General features: G+C 39.7%; 1 protein-coding gene across 1 annotated transcript; it reads left to right on the top strand.

The window, feature by feature from the left end:
* The first annotated feature begins 359 nt into the window (after positions 1 to 359).
* Positions 360 to 19,932, top strand: QPCT (glutaminyl-peptide cyclotransferase). The gene is made up of 7 exons (XM_054822799.1): positions 360 to 731; positions 4,891 to 5,037; positions 7,360 to 7,641; positions 10,206 to 10,382; positions 11,208 to 11,307; positions 11,785 to 11,901; positions 13,962 to 19,932. Exons 1-7 carry the CDS (start codon positions 600 to 602, stop codon positions 14,105 to 14,107), a joined length of 1,101 nt encoding a protein of 366 aa, XP_054678774.1. The 5' UTR covers positions 360 to 599; the 3' UTR covers positions 14,108 to 19,932.
* The last annotated feature ends 149 nt before the right edge of the window (positions 19,933 to 20,081 follow it).

Below are 20,081 nucleotides of genomic sequence, written 5' to 3'. Positions count from 1 at the left end.
AAAGTACTTTGCAATTCTGTAGATCTTCACCTTTCAAGAGCCTTCACAAATACTCGTTTCAGGCCGCTGATCAAGGCCCCTTCTCAGCAGGAGCCTGAAGCCGCTCTACAGAGCCCTCATTCAAGTGCCTGGAGCCACCCATCGATGTTCAAACGCCCTGAGATCCCAGGGAGCCTCAGCTCCTTTCAAAGCCGTCCCTCGGAACACAAAACGGGGTTTCAGGGCAAACCGCAGGCTACGGCTTTTCTCACGGTGAAAATCACCGCGAGCCTCCTCTTGCAACACGGCGGCCGCGGGGGGAGGCGGAGAGGAGGAGGGAGGCGGCGGCCACGGGGCTGGCGGCAGGCAGCCCTCCTGGCACTGCTGACGTCGTGCCAGGGACGAGGCTCATTTCGGAGGGGAGACGAGCTGGGAGAGGCCGGCGGAGCTGCGGCTGCAACAGACAGCGCCCGCTTCTGCAGCAGCCTCCCTCCAGCGCTGCCCCTCTCCGCCTCCTCCTCCGCCGGCACCGGCCCTGGCTCTCCTCTTTCCATCCCCGGGCCTCGGAAAGGCGGAGGGAAGGGGGCCCGCGGGGAGAGCCGCGAGGGGAGAACCGAGGGATGGCAGGGGCAGGCGAGGGTGAGGGGGCGGTCATCGCTTCCCGCCTGCTTGGGGCACTGTGCCTCTCCGCCGTCGCCTGCTTTCACCTGGTACAGGGGAGGGAAACCGGAGCAGACTGGATCCTGGAGAAGGTGGGTCACGTTTGGGTTTCTCAGGCTCTTCTTGCCTCTCCACTCGGTTGCGGGGGGGGGGGAAGGTTAGTGCCTTCGCGGGAGGCAGGCATCAGCAGCTGGGCGGTGGTACATGCCCCCACGTACCCGCGCGGCGTGACGGTCCCCGCCCGCCCGCCGGGAACCCTCTCCCGGCCTCACATGATCCTGCCTTGGGCGCGAAAACGCATTTCAGCCGTGGGGCACCGGCCCGTGATCGGCGCGGGAGCCGCGGGGCCGGTCCCGTCCGCGGGGAGCGCAGGTGAGGCTGGATAACATGGCTTCCCCCTCAGCCGAGCGGATGGCTGCGGAGAACAAGTCTTCACACCTCTGTCACCTCAGAACGGGAACCGGCAGCTGCAGCGATAAGCTTTGTCAGGGGCAGTGAGTGAATTTAAGGGGAAACACAGCCAGGACCAGAGGGATCAAAATCTGAATTTATATTCCGTATAACATTCTATTATACTCCAGTTTTCAATGGGATTACAGTGATTCACAGGACAGTGTCTCAGTTTGAGAAACCAAAGAGCTCTTCCAGCAGTGATACACATTTAGCTAGGAAAAACAAGTAGGAATGGTGTTGAGTGATAGCTACTGCAAAATCATTTTGAAAGGATAGAGTAGTATGTCATAGAACCATACTATGTTGGTTTCAATTCAAAGTGTTGTGTGAACTGGTGAATGAAGCAGTTTCGAGATAACATTTAATGACAGAGCAATGAGCAGTAAACCCCTCATTTCTCTGTGTAACAACTCTTAGTGGTCGATGATGAAACACGAACATAGTTTCTTTGTGAAGAACTAAACCACATGGAACAAGGGAGAGCATAAAACTTCAAATTACATTCAATTAAAGGGTTCAGGAATTTCCAAAGGGAAAATATACTTCTAGGGCCCATCCCCAGGTGTTTGCAGAAGAGCTGAACTCAAAGTTCAGCCAGCACTGACTGAACTCCACTAATCCAGCACACCGTTCTCTTCACCAATAGATCAGAGTCCAGGACAAACTGCCAAAATGAAGCTTCCCTCATAACCTTTCCACTCACTTCCCCTTAGTCATTCCCTTTCTCCTTGATTTTAGTCACTCCCCATTCAAGTAAGTGTTGGGTTGGTTTGGTTTTTTAAAGAGAAATTTCATCATTCTGTTCTATTAATTGTATCTTACTATATATATAGCTCACGTATAGACTACATATCTGTAACCTAATACATCTGTAGTATGCATAATACATGATAAGAATACACAAGGCTAAATCTTTAGTCACACTAGTCAACATACAAGCATGTAGCCCCAGTGCTCCTTTTTTCGGCCCCCTTGAGCCACACCAATATACTCTTTAGCTCATTCCATTCCAACTAGTCAATCTACTCGTCGATGATGTAAGTAGCATCCTCTAACCACGGCACCATAGCATCTGAACTCCTCTGCCCATGCAGACACTAACCAAGAACCACTTCCTCTTTCTCATCAAATTCTTGTCCCTTGACAACTTTTGTTCCTTCTCCCTAAAGAGATGCATGAGCCAAAAGTTGAGAGCCTTACAGTGTACAGACCTTTCCCTCCCTGTCTTATTGATGAGGAGGTATCAGGTCCTAAACTTAAGAGTTCTTAGAAGCTAACTTCCATTGGCACCAAGCAGAAATATACCAAAGTTGGCAGGTAAGCGTGGGATACTTGTAGAAGTTGAAGTCTTGTAGTTATATGCAGCTTAGTACAAAAGGTTTACTGATAGCCCTGTCATAAATACATCACTCTGCCTCCGTGCTGTGGCCACGGAGGAAATGGAGATTGACTGACACTTTAAGGAATGAGTCACCTACAGATCTCATTCTGCTTCTCTTTTATTTCATGACCACTTTTGTAATTCCTTTCACTTCCCAAATTTGAAGATATCTCCATTATTAGAAATGGGTTGTTCCTCTCTTCTGAAGTATTTTAATACATTTCTATTTTAATAATAATAATCATAATGTTTCTTTGCAAAGTGATTCAATGACCTCAATTACCAGGCACACTCTATGGTTAGAAGCAAGACAATTCCACATTCTCACTGAGCCCTTCACTTGTTCAACCGGAGGCATATTTTCTGAACTTCCTTAATTAAATAGTCCTCCTGCACTCTTCTGAAGTGCATAGCTTTAGCTTTTCTCTCTTCTTACAGCCTATTCCTCCTAGACAGAACAGCTCCCTGACAACATTTTCTTTTGTCTGTGCCTTTTCTACACTGGTGTAAATTCCACTGTATTAAACTTCTAGTCTTTCCAAAGACAGCTTATACATCTTCTACAACACAATTTCCAAACTTGTAAAAATTCTTCTTTATATCAGATGAAATGCAATTTTTTTTAACCCAAGTCTAAATTTGCTAACATTAAAAATGTTAACTGCACATTGTAAAATGTGGTGTCCCTATAATCCTAAAATTAAGCTTTAAACACTATATTAAAATTGGCATCATAGGATTCAGTGTCTTTGTGTCTCCCCTCTACTTAACTTCACTTAGTAAACTGAAGTGGAATTAGAGGAAAGGTCCACACATAGATAAACAGCAACGAAAAGAGAGAAGGGTAGAATTAAATGTTTACAGTGAAGTCTAGAAAATATTTGTGCTTGTGCCTGCTTTGCTCAGCACACACACAAATGAAGTAGAAAAGATGACAAATAGTGAGGTAAAAACCATTTTTTAACAATATTCAACAGTCAAAGTAATTAAGATAACAGGTCATTATAGAGGACTGCAGAGGATCTCAAGGTCGGTACACTTTCTGGCCAGGTAATGAGCTTCAGTGGTCATTTCAGACAAATGTGAAATGACACACAGGAGAGTGGGAAAGGAGGGGAGATGATTATTTTTTTAACATAAACAATGATAGAGTTAGAGTAAGTACATCTATGAAAATGTAAGTTTGATGCAGTAGCAGCTGAACAGCAAGTCAATTGTTAAACAGATTTGAGAAAGGAAAAGAATAAAATAGAAAATACCATTGTCCTACACTATAAGCTATGGTGCTCTCATGTTGCAGTTTCCTTCCCTCTCGTCACCTCGAAAGGATGATGTAGACAGGGTACACTGAAGGAGAGCAAGTCCGATCAGTCACATAAGGCAGTTCCAATCAAAGAACAAGTAAACAGAGCAGGATTTTTCAGTGGGAGAAAGAGAGGAGTAGAGGGAAGTCCCTATGATAGAAATAAGGAATGGATATGATAGGAGAACCCTATGATAGCGCCTAAAATAGGAATCTATAAAAACAGGAGCGGTGCAGGAAGTTCCTGAGGAGACAATTGCTAGAGATTGGATAGATTCAAATTAGGTGCCCAAAGGCGTATTTGAGATGTCCTTGGGAATCCCACCTGGCATTCAGCTACCACTCCAGAACAGCACAAGGCTCCTGCACGCCAAAGACATGCATTTGCCAGCCTGTGAGGATGTCTCCAGTATTCTAGGTCACCTGAAATAGCTCTAAAGGTCCATGCTTAGGCAACAGAAAGGCAGCCCCTTGGGAGGTAGCTAGTACTGCTAGCTGTTGGCACAGGAGACAAGCTGCCCGGTCTGAGGTTAACCCATGTGTCACAAAGCTGATGTATACCCCAGCTAGCCCCAAATGAGCTACACCATGCTGTGCAGTCACCTCTGTGGGCAGAGGCCACAGTGACACAGCTTCACTCTTTCTGGGACAGAGCTAGCTTATGCATTTCTTTGCTGTACCGCACCTCATAACGTAGACACAGCATAACGCTAAATATTATTACTACTGAAAACAAAGCTTCTGGTGTTTGTCTCAATGGAAACCTCATTTGAAGGTGGTGTGGTTGCAGACACGTCTGTATGCATGTAGAATTAAGATATTAGAAAAGAGACAACCTAATCATGGGTTGAGTTCTCACAGCTAGCTGGTAGGTAAAAAAATTGTCCCATGTTTTTAATACTAGTGTATTTTACATGGAAATCAAAGATACAGAAGCCACAGAACTTAAAAATGCCAATCATTTTTGAGAGAAAGTCTTTTTTTAAAATTACTTTTTGTTGTCAGTAAATCAAAGTAGCACAATATATCATGTTTACTGTAATTCTGAAGAAAACTATGGTTAAAAAGGTCTAGTAATAGTTATAGCAATCTTTCCTTCTTTTTCCTTCTACAGTATTCTCACCAACCAAGAATTTTACATTCTCATGCTATTCAAAAAGTTGCAGCAAACACAGATGTTTCTGAAATGTGGGAGAATGATTTGCGCCCTATGCTGATAGAAAGATACTCGGGATCACCAGGAAATTATATCGTACGACAGGTAAGACAACATTTCCTGAAAACCTCTAAGAACATCTATTATTTATATTCTGGTAGAGCCTTTAGTGACCACTAAAGGGACAGACACATTCCTTTCATTTGGTAGGATGAACTCTATTATTGTTCAAGTCTAGACTGCATAGAGCCTACATGACACAGCTTGCACTTTAGCTGACATTATTTCCCAGGGCTGCATAGCATGATGAAAAAAATAATAATTTGTTTTTAAATTTATGTTTTAAATTAAAAAGCTTACCTCAGGTTTGGTACCCAAAGTACAACACAAGCGCTGTCCTTTCCCTTACAAGAGCAGGTTTTTGGTCACTGGTTCAAACCCCCTGGGACTATACACAGAGATGAAATAAATGACACCTTGGAGCCCTTTTTCTGGAGAGGTCTGTGCTGTTACACTCCCCTGTAGTGTTGCTTCAGATGGGTGTATCGACACAAAAAAAAGAGATCAGAGGGGCCCAAATGGGCAGGCAGATGAAACGGTCAACATGATGAAAGTGCAGCACTGCTCCGAGTACCACGCCAGGTCCACTGGCCCAAGCACAGCAGTGTGTTAACGCTGGGCTAACAGACCCAGGTCGCACCATTTGAGCCAGAAGGAGTTACCGCAGGACTGGGTTGCCACTGCCGGCACCTCTGCTCCGCACTCACAGTGTGGGTGTCTTCAGGACTGCATGCCATGCTGGCTCTGGGTTACATGAGCCAAGTGGGAGACTAAAACGGTGGTACAGCTGAGTTTATAGAAGACATTCACAACATCTCACTAGCCTTCATCTACCCTTTAGGCAGTAACTCAACAGCTCCAAAGTAGCCATAACTACAGTAAGTTTATTTCCCACTCTGCAATTGGTAGACTGGAAAAACACAGCTTCTTTTATATGTTTTGTGTGTGCGTGTGCACGCATGTCTCTGTAGATTTAGTTTTGTGGCTTCTTTAGTGATACCCTGGAAGGCAGCCAAATGAAAGGGGAAAAAGTAAGAAAAACAAAAAAACCCCAGCTGAGCCTAGGCTAGAAAACCACAAATCATGTTCAAAATAGGATCATCCTGTTAAAAGGTAACAGCACATACTGAAGTAGACCCCACCGAAGGAAGACAAAAAAAGAAGAGTCCTCCATTGTCAAAGCACAATGGGGTTTGAAGTGGATGACATTTCTTTGTTAAGACACAGAAAAAGCATCAGACTCCTTTAAGGGAGAAGGCTAGTGCCAGTCACGGCTAGTGCACACTGGGAACTGCATCCAGTCTTATATATTCCCGTTAATCCATAACAGACATCCTTTGGTCTGCCTACAGATAGGCCATACAATGCCATAAAAGCTTTCAGAGGGTGACCACAAACAAAATGGAAATTTGTACTAGCACTAAAATTTATGGCAATATTCCCAGTGACTTCGCTAAGAGCAGGACAAGTCTTCAAAGTCTATTTTCTTTTTTCCCCTTAGAGGCTTTTCCTAATGTTTATTTAAAGAGAGGAATCTGCCTTGAAGAAGCACTCTAGCGACCCATAAAAATAAGTTGCTCAACAGAGATGGCCCTCTAGTAAGAGTTAGCCAGAACTTTGTACTAAGTATAACTGGGGTTGTTAGAAGTATTATTTTTAGGTAGGAAGATACCTAAAATGAATGATCTCTTCTACAGATTCACTGTCTTAATTTTTATCTTTACATGAGGTACGCTTACAGGATTTCATTTTTGAAATATTGTTCTGAAATGTTAAATTCTTTCTTTAATTTACAAGAATCAGACTGTCTCTTATAGCCTTGTAAACAACTTATATCACTTGAAAGAGGATTTCTCATAGAAGCTAAAAAAAAACCCAAACCCCACACCAAACAAATAAAAAAAACCCAGCATTTTTTTTTAATACTACTGTGGCATCTATGTGTGGTAATTGTCAAAATAGGCACACCAAGTTCTCTGCAGCCAGTTCTGACATTCAAGGGCACAACTGAGTTTAGATTTGAAGAGGTAAACATTAAATCTGTCCTGGTTACACCTGAAAAAACATTGGCCTTGAACCTTCAGAGATCAAGATCTTAATATGTCACATTAATGGGCAATCATTCAAAGCACCTTCAGACTCCACGACAAGAGACAAAAGTGAGCCAGTCAATGGCAAACATGTTGCTTGCTTTATATAGTGACATTACATTTTTTTGCTATAAAATTTATCTTTTAAAAATACCATGAACTTACAGAAATAAGCTTTAGTGCCACTATTAATTAGCTAATGACAATTTGTCTGCAACATCTTTCTGAAGCAAGCAATATTAATCTGATTTTTTTTTTTTTTATTATTTAACTGCAGCATATCAAGCACCGTCTTCAAAGACTACAGGCTGGTTGGGAAATTGAAGAAGATACATTTCAGAGGTACACACCATATGGGTATCAGACGTTTTCAAATATTATCAGCACTCTCAACCCCTCTGCAAAACGCCATCTAGTACTTGCTTGCCACTATGACTCAAAATTCTTTGGACAACAATGGCAGGAGAGAGTGTTTGTGGGAGCAACTGATTCAGCCGTGCCTTGTGCTATGCTATTGGAGCTGGCACGTGCCCTGGATAACAAGCTTCAGTTAATCAAGGTAGTTTGCTTGTTTGATTTTCATTTGGTTTTGCAATAGTAATAGGCTTTAGGGTACTTCCATGTTCTCTCTCATAGCCTGCGTGCCTGATTCTCTGATTGCCGTGCCTGTAGTAAAACTCCCATTGACTTCAAGAAGAACAGAACAGAGATCTGTAGCTACTACTGTAGAGTACATTATCACATTAAAGCTTCTTATGCAAAGGGCGGCTATCTAAAAATTATCTAATAAAAATATATGATATAAAAATAATAATTTATACTTGAATAATACATGGTTCGTAGACTTGGCGAGATATCATCTTACTTTCTATCTAAAAGGCACAGAACCCTAATCAGAAGCTCTTATCATATCCAGTAACATCTCAGGTCATTGGCAAAGTTTTGTTGCTTTTTGAATCTTGCATTTTTAAAATCTCTCAGTTGTATTCTGTTTTGGGAGATAGATGAACTAACTGCTGTGCAGTAGAGTTACACTCACATCCCTCAATCCCATAACAATTTCAAGCTTTTCTTCTTGTTTTCCTTTATCAATTTGAATAGTTTATTTATGAAAAGAGTGATGTCTGAGTACAGGAAAACAGTCAAATAATAGTATAATATTATCAGTCTGTGTTACCTATGCTATGAAAATCTGTTTTCAAGTGCTGCCATTGCTAGGCACAAAAATCTATTGAACTTGCAATCTAAAAGCTTGTAGGATTACAGATTCTTGAGTGCCATCTACTGGTTCAAGATTTACTATTTGCAGAAGAATACTTTTCATACACTAACAGCTTTCACAGGAAAAGGTCTCAAATGCTTTACAGTCAGCTCAGGTATTAAGGTTACTTGTTGGCAGTTGTTTCCAGAAACTGATTTGGTGCTTCTTACAGTAGAATATTTAAGAATTAGAAGATTAATAAGAATATGCCCATGTTTTTAATGACAAAACAAAGCACTCCTGTAATACATATGCTTTCATTTAGAAGCTTCATTTAGAATAAATTTGCCTGATGGTTATTTATGGAACAACCTGCACACTGACTTAAAGACTAGAATTTTTTGCAAGTAATACATCATTTTTTGATTAAATTGTTTTATCATGTAAGATGACAGTATTTGACAAAAAGGCAATCTGATTACTTTTCACAGGCTACCGTTTGTACAGTCTGTTAACAAAATATACTTTGGGATCCATCTGCTTAATACATTAGCTATGACCTTTTTGCTCTGCTCATAGTAGCATAACAGACTTTGTTATGTTTTCAGCCAAATCTATTTATACTTCGACTTGAAGCTGATTTTTATCTTGATGTTTCTCCAGTTATATAGAGTAAGTTTAAAATTACAGGGCAAAGACATCTCTTTATGTTATTCAGACCTGGGAATGTGTTAAACAGTAATAATACAAATACTACTTTATAAAATTCAAATGGCATTAATAGTTTCCTCCAGAACATAATGCAAAATGACTGCTATCAAGAGAGCTCTGTCCTATGCAAAGGACAAAGGGCAGCAAAGCATTGCCATTAGAGAAATCCATACATCACTGTGAGCATAATCGATATAATCTTGCCTGCGTGAGCGACATTTTATAAAAGTTTTCCACTAGTGTTTATACTGGATCAGCTCCAGCTAGTTGGGAGCTGTAGCCTATACAGGACATGACTGTTGCCAGTGACCCCACCTTTTTAACCACATCATGCAATTTCACTTGAAGTAGCATTAATTCAGAGGGGTTAAAATATTTATAGCAACTGCCAAGACTACAGTTCCCAAAATTGCTCATATAGCAGAACCAAGCTGAGTTTAGCCATGTTTTAGGTTATTAGGAAACACTGCCAGTACAAACAAGGCTTCAGTTAGTAAACAGAGAGAAAAAAAGGCTCCTTGTACCTTGGGAAGAAATTTCACACCGATGTCTCCTTTGTGACCTTAAATACATTAATTATATGTATTCTCAGTTTTACTGCTGTGATATTTTTGGTTGTTGAAAGCAAAGGGTGTATCTACTCCACTCCCTGTGCTTTGGTTTTAGGGTAAAGTCACCTGGATGGTTACAAGTCCCCCTGAAGGAAAAGAAATGGTCTTTCTTGTCATGACTGACTGCTCTTTGTCCCTCAAAGAGCCATCAATCTTACAAAGACGTAATTCACCTCCACTGATGTACAACTGTAGCAGAGATATCACTCCTTTGTGACACTATCAAGTAATAATATTAGCACTCACATCAGGTGTTGTTGCTGACATGTCTCTTCATTATTTGAGATGTTGTTTCTGCTGCCTAGTTTTGCAGACCTGTCTCAACATACTCGGCTCGTGTCCGCTAAAGTAAGAAATGAAAGTTTTAACCAGAACCAAAATGATACCAGACTGGAGAACATGTCACTGTGCTAGATAAATAGTAATGACTGATCACTACCACTATTACACCATAACCTGTGTTTAACAGCTATAGGAAGGTTTGCATAGGGTACCTTGAAAATATACCCCTACTGATGTTGCTTATATGACTACAGTATTTGTCCTTTATTTAACGTTCTGGCCAGAATCAGTTATGTTACTTTTAATTTCCTCCAACAGACCAGCTCAACATCAAGACCAGACCTTTCACTTCAGCTCATTTTTTTTGATGGTGAAGAAGCCTTTGTCCGGTGGTCCCCTTCTGATTCCCTCTATGGATCTCAACACTTAGCTCAAAAAATGGTATCTACTCCACATCCGCCTGGTTCAACAACCACAAGTCAGCTGCAGGGCATAGTAAGTGGCTTTCACCTCCCTAATGAATAATAGTAAAATACATTTTTTTAAATATTTCATTAGTAATTGGCCCAAATCCCAAGAAACCATGAACCCCACCAAAGTTAAAGAAAAAAAGCAAGCTTGTGGAAATTTTATGAGGTAGCAAGAGCTTTCCAGGTGAATCTGCTTAGACCTTCTCCATGCAAATATGAGAAGTCATAGAAAAATGTAAATACACAGATTTATTAGAATATGGACTAGGATACCCACGTTCTTCAAGAGATAATTCAAAGTGATTAGGAAAGAGCACAGACATAGTATTGGTCTATGAACAAATCTCCCCCAGCTCAGAGCTAAGCTACAGCAAACTCTGTTTCCCTTTGAATCCTACTAACATTCTGGTTGTCTGCTCCCTTCTCCCTACTGCCTTCTAGTTTCCCTACTCACTGCTGAGACACTTTTCTTCTGTCACTGGATCTTGTGACTCATAAAATGTCTTTCCCTTGACAGACTTTGTTGTTCTCTGGGGAAGAAGCAATTTCCTCTTCTTTCTCCCCACCTACCATAGTTTTTTCTTTTAAAGGGATATAACACACAAACTGCAAACAAAGAGATGCCATCTGTTTCAGCTTTAGGCTGTTTCCTCCGCAGAAAGACAGCAAAATGCATCAGATCGAACTCATTAGCAGAACACGATTCCTTCTCAGGCACACCATGGTAGAAAAGCCAGATCTTTGGCCAGAGCTATCAAAGACCTAGTCATGACCTTTACAGAACAAGGAGGTTTCATTGCTGCTGCTGGTGTAGTAAAGAATTCTGTATTAAATATTCTTTCTTCTATAGGACCTGCTTGTACTACTGGATTTAATTGGTGCACCGAGCCCAGTCTTTCCCAATTATTTCCCAAACACTATTCGATGGTTTCAGAGGCTTCAAGCAATTGGTAAGGAGAGGGGAATGGGCTTTTGATGAATTTGAAAATTTAGTGTGTAGTTTCTGAATGTATTAAATCATGTAAATCAGATTTTTAGATTACTTTTCTGGTTTACTGTTATAATATTTAATAATGCAAATGTTAAATTTGGTACATCTTAATCCTATATGAAGATTTTAATATTTAATTAATAAAATAACCAAGGAGTATTCCCAGACACTTGGAAGCCATGAAACAGATTCTATTACTGATTCTCACTCTGCGACTCTTGGGAACTGCTTCACTTCTGTTTTAGTTCTCACTTCTGTAAAATGATGGTAATAGCACCAATCTTGGGGTCTTCTAAGTACTAAACAAATGCAAAAGACAGTCACCAACTCCTTTTTCTTCTCTGATGGAAAAAGTGAGAAGAAAACTAATTCAAACATGCTAACATGCCTCATATTGTCCAAAAGCTGTAATAATCACTTTCATTGTGAATTACAGAGCAAGAGCTACACAACATGGATCTGTTGAAGGATCACCTTATTGAAAGGCAGTATTTCCAGACTACTTCACATCGAGGCTTGGTTGAAGACGACCACGTTCCATTTTTATTAAGAGGTACCAGAAGCTCTTCTATTTTAAAGTAGAAGTTCAGTAACAAATGCATCGTTTAGTGAATGAGCAAGTGCATAGGATCCTGTTTTTCCAAGCTTATTTGCCCCAACTTGAGGCTTCCAAATGCAACTTTATGCAGTCACAGCTTTGAAAAAAAGCAGCGCTAAAACACACCCATCATCATTTTGCATGAGCACAGCTCCAATGGAACACAGATAATGGAAATTGCTGTCAGCGGTAGTGTCCTACAAAGATAAGCAAGTCTTACCCAGTGGGATGTCACTACATACCACACTAGCCAGCTAGTTACTGTTTCTAGGAGCAGTGAAACATTCAAGGGTTGTATCTTCAAAGACTACCAAAAAAATCTCTGAAGAACTGTTGTCAAAGTTACAGTAATGCTCGCTATTACCTGTTTAAATTTGCCCACACTGAGTCCTGCAAAAACTCACATACTCAAATTAGACATCCTCGTTCCCTAAAAAAAAAAATATGGAGATTTCACAGCTGTCAGCTTCTGGGGCGGTAAAGGTGCATAGAGCAGCCAGCAGAAATAGCAGAGGACACAATACGCCTGAAATCCCTCCTAGAATTAGATACATACCCAAAACTGGGATTCCTTACCTAAGCACTTCTCCTGGCAGACACCTACACCATATAGCCAGACCTTGTTCATTCTTTTCCTTTGGGATGAATCAAAGAAAGTGAAAACAGTTGTACTACTGCTGCCACCTTGTTGAGCTACTGGTCAGTGATTAAAGCTCTTGTCCAAGTTAAAGACGTGGATTCGATGTCCTCCTCAGTTCAAGCACTCAGCAGAGTATCTTCAAAACTAAGGCAGGCCAAAGAAGGGTAGTAGATATAGTAAACTCTGATTGAAGTTTTCCACTGTACAGCGAGGACTACAAGAGTCATACTGCTGGAGAAGGGTTAACCAAAAAGGGATGTAACACTAGTTCAATGAAGCGGGTATCTACCTAAGAAAGGAGGCAGGTATCTTCATATCCAGCCCCAGCTTATGCTCTGTTAACTACTGAGTAACGTAATATGCACACACAGCTCTGGAAGCAGGCACGTGAGCAGCTACACCACTCCACTTCTAAGCGAGTGCTCTCTTCACTGAGCTATGCTTACTGTCTCCTGCTCAACGGCTCTTCAACTCCATGAATCTTTCACTTTTCACACCAAGGCAGGGTCCAGGTCCAACAAAACCAACACAGCCATCATATGCACATCCAGGGATATAAAAAGTCCTACATGGGAGAAACTGATAGGAGAAAACAATGACTACACCTCAAAACCTTTTCTAATAACACAATTAACACCTAGCAAAAAACACAGATTTCCTAGTGGTACGCAGCTGAAAAATGAGAGAGGAAAAGCAGTAAAACAGGAAGGAGGCTGGAAAGAAACATTGCTTCCCCCCAAAAAGTGATCAGGAAGCAGAAGACTGATTTAACTCCTCTTTTACTTAAAAGTTGCAGTACGTATAGGTGGCTTGATGTGTATACATATGCAGTGATACAGATTCTTTTTAGTGGAAGTTTTTTTTATATGAGAATAACAGTGGTTCTATTTTACAGAGTAAAAGACACCCTATTTTACCATTTATGGAGAGGACTAAAAAAATGCTTCAAACAGTGCTAAGTCTTAACACTGTCACTAGAACATTGTAATCAGTTTTCAGTCTGGGGAGCTGCAGTGGTTTCTCCTAAACACGGTATCAACAACTACAATGCAAAGGATCTCGGAAAAATCCCCCAAGTATCACAGTAAAACTACTAGCTACAGATGCCTTAAAAAAACCAAACCAACAAAAAAAAAACCCCAAACACAAAGAAGGAAAAGTACTCAAAGGAAAGGAAGGTGCCAATTTTAGGAAACACACAATGAAACGGATGGGATGCAGTCACAGGCTTCAAAAAAAAAAAGTGTGACACACTCCTCTCTAAAGTACGCTTATTGAGTAGTTACCTGACTCTATTGCTAAATGGCAACATATAGATTGGCTTAACAGAACTTCTCCACTATTTCTTCTTCAAATTTCACTTTCCTCCTTATAGGGGTTCCAGTCCTACATCTGATTCCATCCCCTTTTCCTGCAGTATGGCACACCATGGAAGACACAGAAGAAAACCTTGACAAAACCACTGTTGACAATCTCAGCAAAATCCTGCAAGTGTTTGTGCTGGAATATCTAAACCTGTGATCAGCAAAATGCCAACAAATCATACTCCATTCTAAATACTGTTTGCCCACCTTCACGTTTGCTATTTAATTGCATTGAAGAGCACTAAAGCGAAGCAAAACATAATGATAGCTTTTGCTAGACTGATTATTGATTCAGCTGTTCCTGGCCCAATGTTCCACATAGCCAAACAAGATAGCATTAAGTAAGAATTAGTTTCAGTCTGGAAAGAATTTGATCCTTCCATGTCTTACCTCTGAATAAAAAAACCCAGAATTTTTCCAGATTGTTATCACCAGTTTATGTCACATATTAAGATCTCAGGAGGGAATGCCTCCCGACTTAAGTGTTAACTACTGTTTTTACAAGGTGTGACCAACTTTTGTAGTATTCAGCAATGGAAATTTATACCACATTACCAGAAGAGGGGGGAAAAAAAAAAAAAATCACACTAAAATAAACTTCTACTTTGGGTTGAACTAAACCACCTCATCCTGAAATGAGTTGCTAGAACTCCTGACACACAGAAGGGATTTTTAATCCTCTCTGCTCCCTCTCCCCCTTCCCCTACAAGGAGGGCTGAAAGGGCTTTTGTCCACAGAAAACAGGCCACCAGGAAACAGAGAAATAACCCAAATTCAGTTTTCTCCCCGTTGGATACTTTTTGATGGAGAAGGTTGGTGGGGAGTGATGCTAAGAGGAAGGTATGCCGGGGTGTCCATTGTGCTGTGACTGCAACACAGGAGATATAAGCAGAAGAGTAGGTGGAGTGTGGGAGCAACGCCCCAGCACACGCCATTTGTTCATATGAGAATCATTCACAATTTGACCCAAAATTAAAAAAACCCTGCTGTTTCTAATACAGATTACATCAGAACTAATCATACTAGGAAAGTGATCACTTTAGAAACTATAGTTTTATATAAAAATAATTTTAAAGGCAAAGTGCTATCTATAAAGAGTAAAGTAAGTATGAGTCAAAAGCAAGAAGACAGTTGAAGCATCAAAAAGTAAGGACAAGCCATAGCCCGTATCAGAAAGAGATACTCACCAGTTTAAACAACTCTGTGCTTTTACATTCCTTACTGGGATTATTCAATAAATTTAGTATAGCACTCTGGCAAAAATCTAGCCTGGAATGAAATCAATAGGAGAAGCTAGAAGAACAGTATTCAAAAACTACCTACAGAATTATTGTTTCCACTGGTGAGAAAATGATGAGAGCATTTGAAGAAAAAAATAAAAATAAAAAAAAATCAAGCTGGTACAAGATGAACAAGTCAGTATTTTACTGCTCCAAACTTCCTCCATTAGAAAATTCTATCCTGGGCAGAGATTTAAAAAGGAAATAAGGTATGGAGGTTGTAGGCATATCAGATTTGGCCTGTATTTTACCATTTTCCTAAAGCAATCATTTCTAAACCTAAGACAATATTTACATACATATTTTAGAGTTGCAATAGAAATATGTATTTACAGCAATACAAATTTGTAAAATGTTACTATTACAGGATAGCCTGAAAATGAAATTCAATCTGGTTTTGTTGCTCAAGATGAAACAAAAGCATTTTATGTTTTCCTATCACTTTAACATTTGTGAGAAATGTTTATTTTGCATGCAACTTCTGAAATAGAATACAATGAAAATTCTAAAAATTGGACAGATGTGTTTATTTTCAGATATTACTGTACATCTGTGTAAATACATCAAAGCTATTTGAACTCTTTGCTATCATATTCTCCTCTAATTCAGCCCATGAGAAAACATTCAAAACATCTAAATTAAATCTCCTGAAGTTTGACTACTCTGAGCAGTATAAGGCACCTCCTTCACCCTCTTAAGTGGCAAAAAAAAGGTAACAAAATGGCTATAAACACAAATATTAAACATACTTCCTCAAGAATTTGGAAGTTAACTTAAAATAGGCTTCATTATGAAATGTGGGATCAGAAGGTTGTTAGAACCAGGAAAAGTCCGTTTTTTTAAAATCTCTATTAAGAGTTAGCTGAAATCATAATTTAACCATGTAGTACACCGAATCTCAGGCACATCAATTTTGTCACCAACTTCTCAGTGCCTGAGCATGCAGTTCTCAAAGTGTTTACTCAGTTCAAAGAAATGAGATACAGGTTGGTGTAATATGATTCAATAGTTCTCAAAACATGAAGAAAACATGGAGAGGGTTGGTTTTTTTCCTTGGGTTCTTGGGATTTTTTTTTTTTTGGTACAGGAAAAGAGGGCCATCTTTTAACTCATATGAGCCCTGGAAAGGGTTTACTTAAAGAGAGGAGGGTCATCATCTTAGCAATTTATATGATCCGTCATTCATTTAAAAAAATAACTGCTGGAAGGAAAACATCGGCCCAGTAACCACATGAATCCAAGCATCTAAGCTCCCCAAAGCACAAGAACCTGAAGTAGTCAGTAAAGCAAAGACACAGTGCAAGGTGGGTTCTCACTGCTACTAAGGCAGAGGAGAACAAGCAGGTAGGAGAAAGTCTAGCCATTTGAAAACATACCCAGAAAACAAAAAATACAAGTGAACAGACCAAGACTGGTATCTCTTCCACTCTCAGTTGCATCACTGAATATCACTAAGTATCCAGAGCCGTAGGATCTGGACATGCACAGTACAGATAATCACTTCAGAATTCAGAGACAGGCTTTATGCTGAAGGACCTGTCCCTAGATAGTTTCTCTGTCCCGGTTGGATACTGGCAGCAGGGGACAGAAATCAACTTCAACTAATTTAATAATTATTATTTAATAATTATACAAAGCAGCAGAATCGCTACACAGGTTCCTTGAATAGGATTTGTCACATCTCAGTCAAGGGGGGGGGAAATAAAAATCATCAATCTACCAGCCATGAGAGGCTGTCACTGGCTTGTCAGAGTCCTCCCAAAGGTGCACGTGGCTATTACCTGGCTGAAGGGAATGCAGAACAGAACTGTTTAGGTAAAGCTACAAAACCCCCTCATATTACATTAGTTGTTTATATTGTAGTAGGTGCTCTAGCTCCTTTTATATCAGGACAATGCAGTTTTTCCCAGGAATATTAAGCCTAAGTAATGGTAACTGCCTCTCAAACTCTCTAACGCTTGATGCATTTACCGACAAGTGAAGCGATCCTATGCAATCACAGTTGGAACAAGTTAAGGGAGTAAGAATGCCAAATCCTCTGGTAGACAGAAACGATAACAAGTACCAGTCCTCTTTTTTTCTCTAGTCAAGGCAGCATTCCTACAACTAGGAATGAAGACGATACAAATTAGCAATTCTTATTCACCACATTTCAAAGAAACATTTAGATTGTGACCACCTAACAGCAAAATACAATTAGAAAAGACAAAATGCAGTAAAAATGCTTTCTGTAGAATTATTACAAGGACCCAGTCTACATTGGTAGCAGACCCAGCAAACCAGTTCTGAAGTTTCACACATCTGCTCATTGAGATTGAAGTATCGCCCGAGAGCATCACTTAAACAATCAATATATATAAAAAGATAACTACAAAATCTTGTACACAAATTAGCACTTTTTCCTTGTCATTTAAGTATGACACTGATTTTATTTTCCTTGTATAAAAGGAGACATTTTACTCTGTGCTGATTTAACAAATATTCTTAATATATTCATAACAATAAAGCAGCTAAAAAGCTGTTCTAATCTCTAAAAGAATCTTTATCATCTGCACATATGAGATATACTGTAAACAATCACTCAAAAATAATTTTGTTAAAGTGATTATATTGCACTCAGAATTCTGGGATTCTCATTCTCCCTTCTCATTTTAAATCAAAGATCAGCTTCATTTTTTAATAAAATGGAGCTTTAATTTTCTGTTAAAAACAAGTAGGCATGCAATCAATATAATACAATGTATTCAAAATGTCAGAAAAAGGGCAAGTGTTTTCTTATGAAACTGGAGTAAGGAACAATTCTCAAATAGGCCACACGAGAGTAGTATATTGTAAACATTCTGCTGGCTCTAAGGTGTTGCAGATGCCGTGGACTGCAGTCTAGTTCAGCACCCAAGAGGTACAGAGAATCTGTTCAAGTGTTCTTTACTTTAGTGAATTGCCATGCAGCAATGGCATGTGTCATAGACTGCACATAAAGACAGAGTAATGAAACAGAGGTGATGACTGAGCTAATACTGACCTCATAGAAACATAGCCAATCATTGTAAATTCATTGTAATCTTTAAATGCAAGTTTTTCAGGTCATTACATTTTGTAACACAGCAATGAAACTGTTACTCTTGCTGCAAATGAAGTACAAAGCTAGATTCCCTACTTGTAGCTTACATGGACCACATACCAGTGGCAGTCTGGACACTACTCTCAGCCTAAAACATCCCAGCAAGACACCATCATGCAGAATGTCACCTTGCTTTGTTTGCAGGAGTGATGCCCCCCTCCTCCATACATTGGAGTGAGAAACACAGGTAGTGGAGGGAGGGAAAAAAAGAGGAAAGCCATGTCGTTATGCAGAAAAGGAAATCCTCAGCCAGTGTGAAGAGGCCACAGATCTTTAAAATTCAAATGAAGGCTGTTTTCTCAACTCAGTTCTATAAGAGAAAGATTTATCAAACCCATTATCTTCAGGTAACATAATATCTTTGGAGTCCCTGAGATACTACAGCTCCATATAACCACCTTGCACAAATGGAGAGACTGACTTCAGATACAGATTAACAAGGTGGAAGCCAATATATAGCACCCTGAGTTGCAAGTGAAACAATAGGAACAGGTGACCCATTCCTCAACAGCCAAGAGACGCAGAAGAAAGTGCAGAGCAAGTATTGGCTAGGGAATTGTAAGATACATACTGCACAGGAGAAGAGAAAAAAATGGAAGTATTTCTAAAAGGCCTTTCCCTGTTATCAGAGCAGTGAAGAAAAAGACAGCGGTCAGAGGGAAGAGCTCTCTGAGAAAGGCCCTGAAGAAATACAGCCTTCTAGACATACAGTAGAACAATAATAGAAAGGCAGAGACGAGTTAGGCAGTCTTGTTCCAAGCGTGCCCCAAAGGTTAAGCACTCTAGCAATGACTAAGAACTGTCAGCGATTACTGATCTGTACTCTGGATATAAACCAGGAATATAAATAGATACTTTCCCCCCTGAAACTACAGAAAAAATACAAAGAGGAAAAATACAAAGTCACAATGGAATCAGAGAATACTTTCCATAGTCAAAAATGAAATACTGGCTTCAGAAACAATACAGCCATCTGCTCTGTATCTTAAATAAGGTTAATCACAAAAAAAGAGGTGCTTGTAAAATCGTAAGATTGAAATATTTTATTTCCCAGTATATTGCTAAATAATTTTGCAGTTAAACCAAAAAGGAAGAAATATCAGAGATGAATATGGAATACTTACAACTAGAAAATGGTTGCTGAACCATCTGAATTTCTATAAAAGCATCAGTAAAAATGTAAAAACACGGTCTCATAAAATTAATTAGACTCTGAAATGCCAGATTGTCTTCACGATGGCCACAATATGGATACTGATGAACCTTTGCAACCAAAAAATAATTGTGACTTTGCCAAAAGATGGCTGTATACAGCAATCAAAACATCTCTAAAAACTGGGACTTGTATTTCTGCAATTTCCTATTTTCTCAGCTATGGAGCATTCAGTAATTCATTATGTAAAACTCCTTAGAAAAAAAAAAATGCTACCTGGTCACAATTTTACTCTCATATGGAGTTGTGCTATATCTCAATACATTCTTGGAAAAATAAAGAAAAGTGAATAAAAAGCTGAATAGAAATAGAGACTCTATAAAAACTACCTGTAAAGTATCATAAGTCCGGAAAATATTTGTGGCATTACACAGGCTACTGCTGATGCAAAGAAAAAAATTGCAATTTAACCATTTCATGAATATGAACAATGCACTTGTTCCCAGCCATTCAGAATGATCTGACATTCCAAATGTTTATAAAAATTGGGTAATAAAAGAATTAAGTCAATACCCTT

Source organism: Grus americana, chromosome 3 (assembly GCF_028858705.1).
Source record: "Grus americana isolate bGruAme1 chromosome 3, bGruAme1.mat, whole genome shotgun sequence".
Classification (NCBI taxonomy): Eukaryota; Metazoa; Chordata; class Aves; order Gruiformes; family Gruidae; genus Grus; species Grus americana.
This window is presented reverse-complemented; position numbering and strand designations above follow the sequence as displayed.

What these genes read in the sequence shown, in the direction of transcription:
- QPCT (XM_054822799.1), top strand. Translation starts at nt 600, where the DNA reads ATGGCAGGGGCAGGCGAGGGTGAGGGGGCGGTCATCGCTTCCCGCCTG. An exon ending in TCAGAGGCTTCAAGCAATTG is followed by an intron (nt 11,308 to 11,784) that starts GTAAGGAGAGGG and finishes TGTGAATTACAG; the next exon opens with AGCAAGAGCTACACAACATG. An exon ending in CGTTCCATTTTTATTAAGAG is followed by an intron (nt 11,902 to 13,961) that starts GTACCAGAAGCT and finishes TCCTCCTTATAG; the next exon opens with GGGTTCCAGTCCTACATCTG.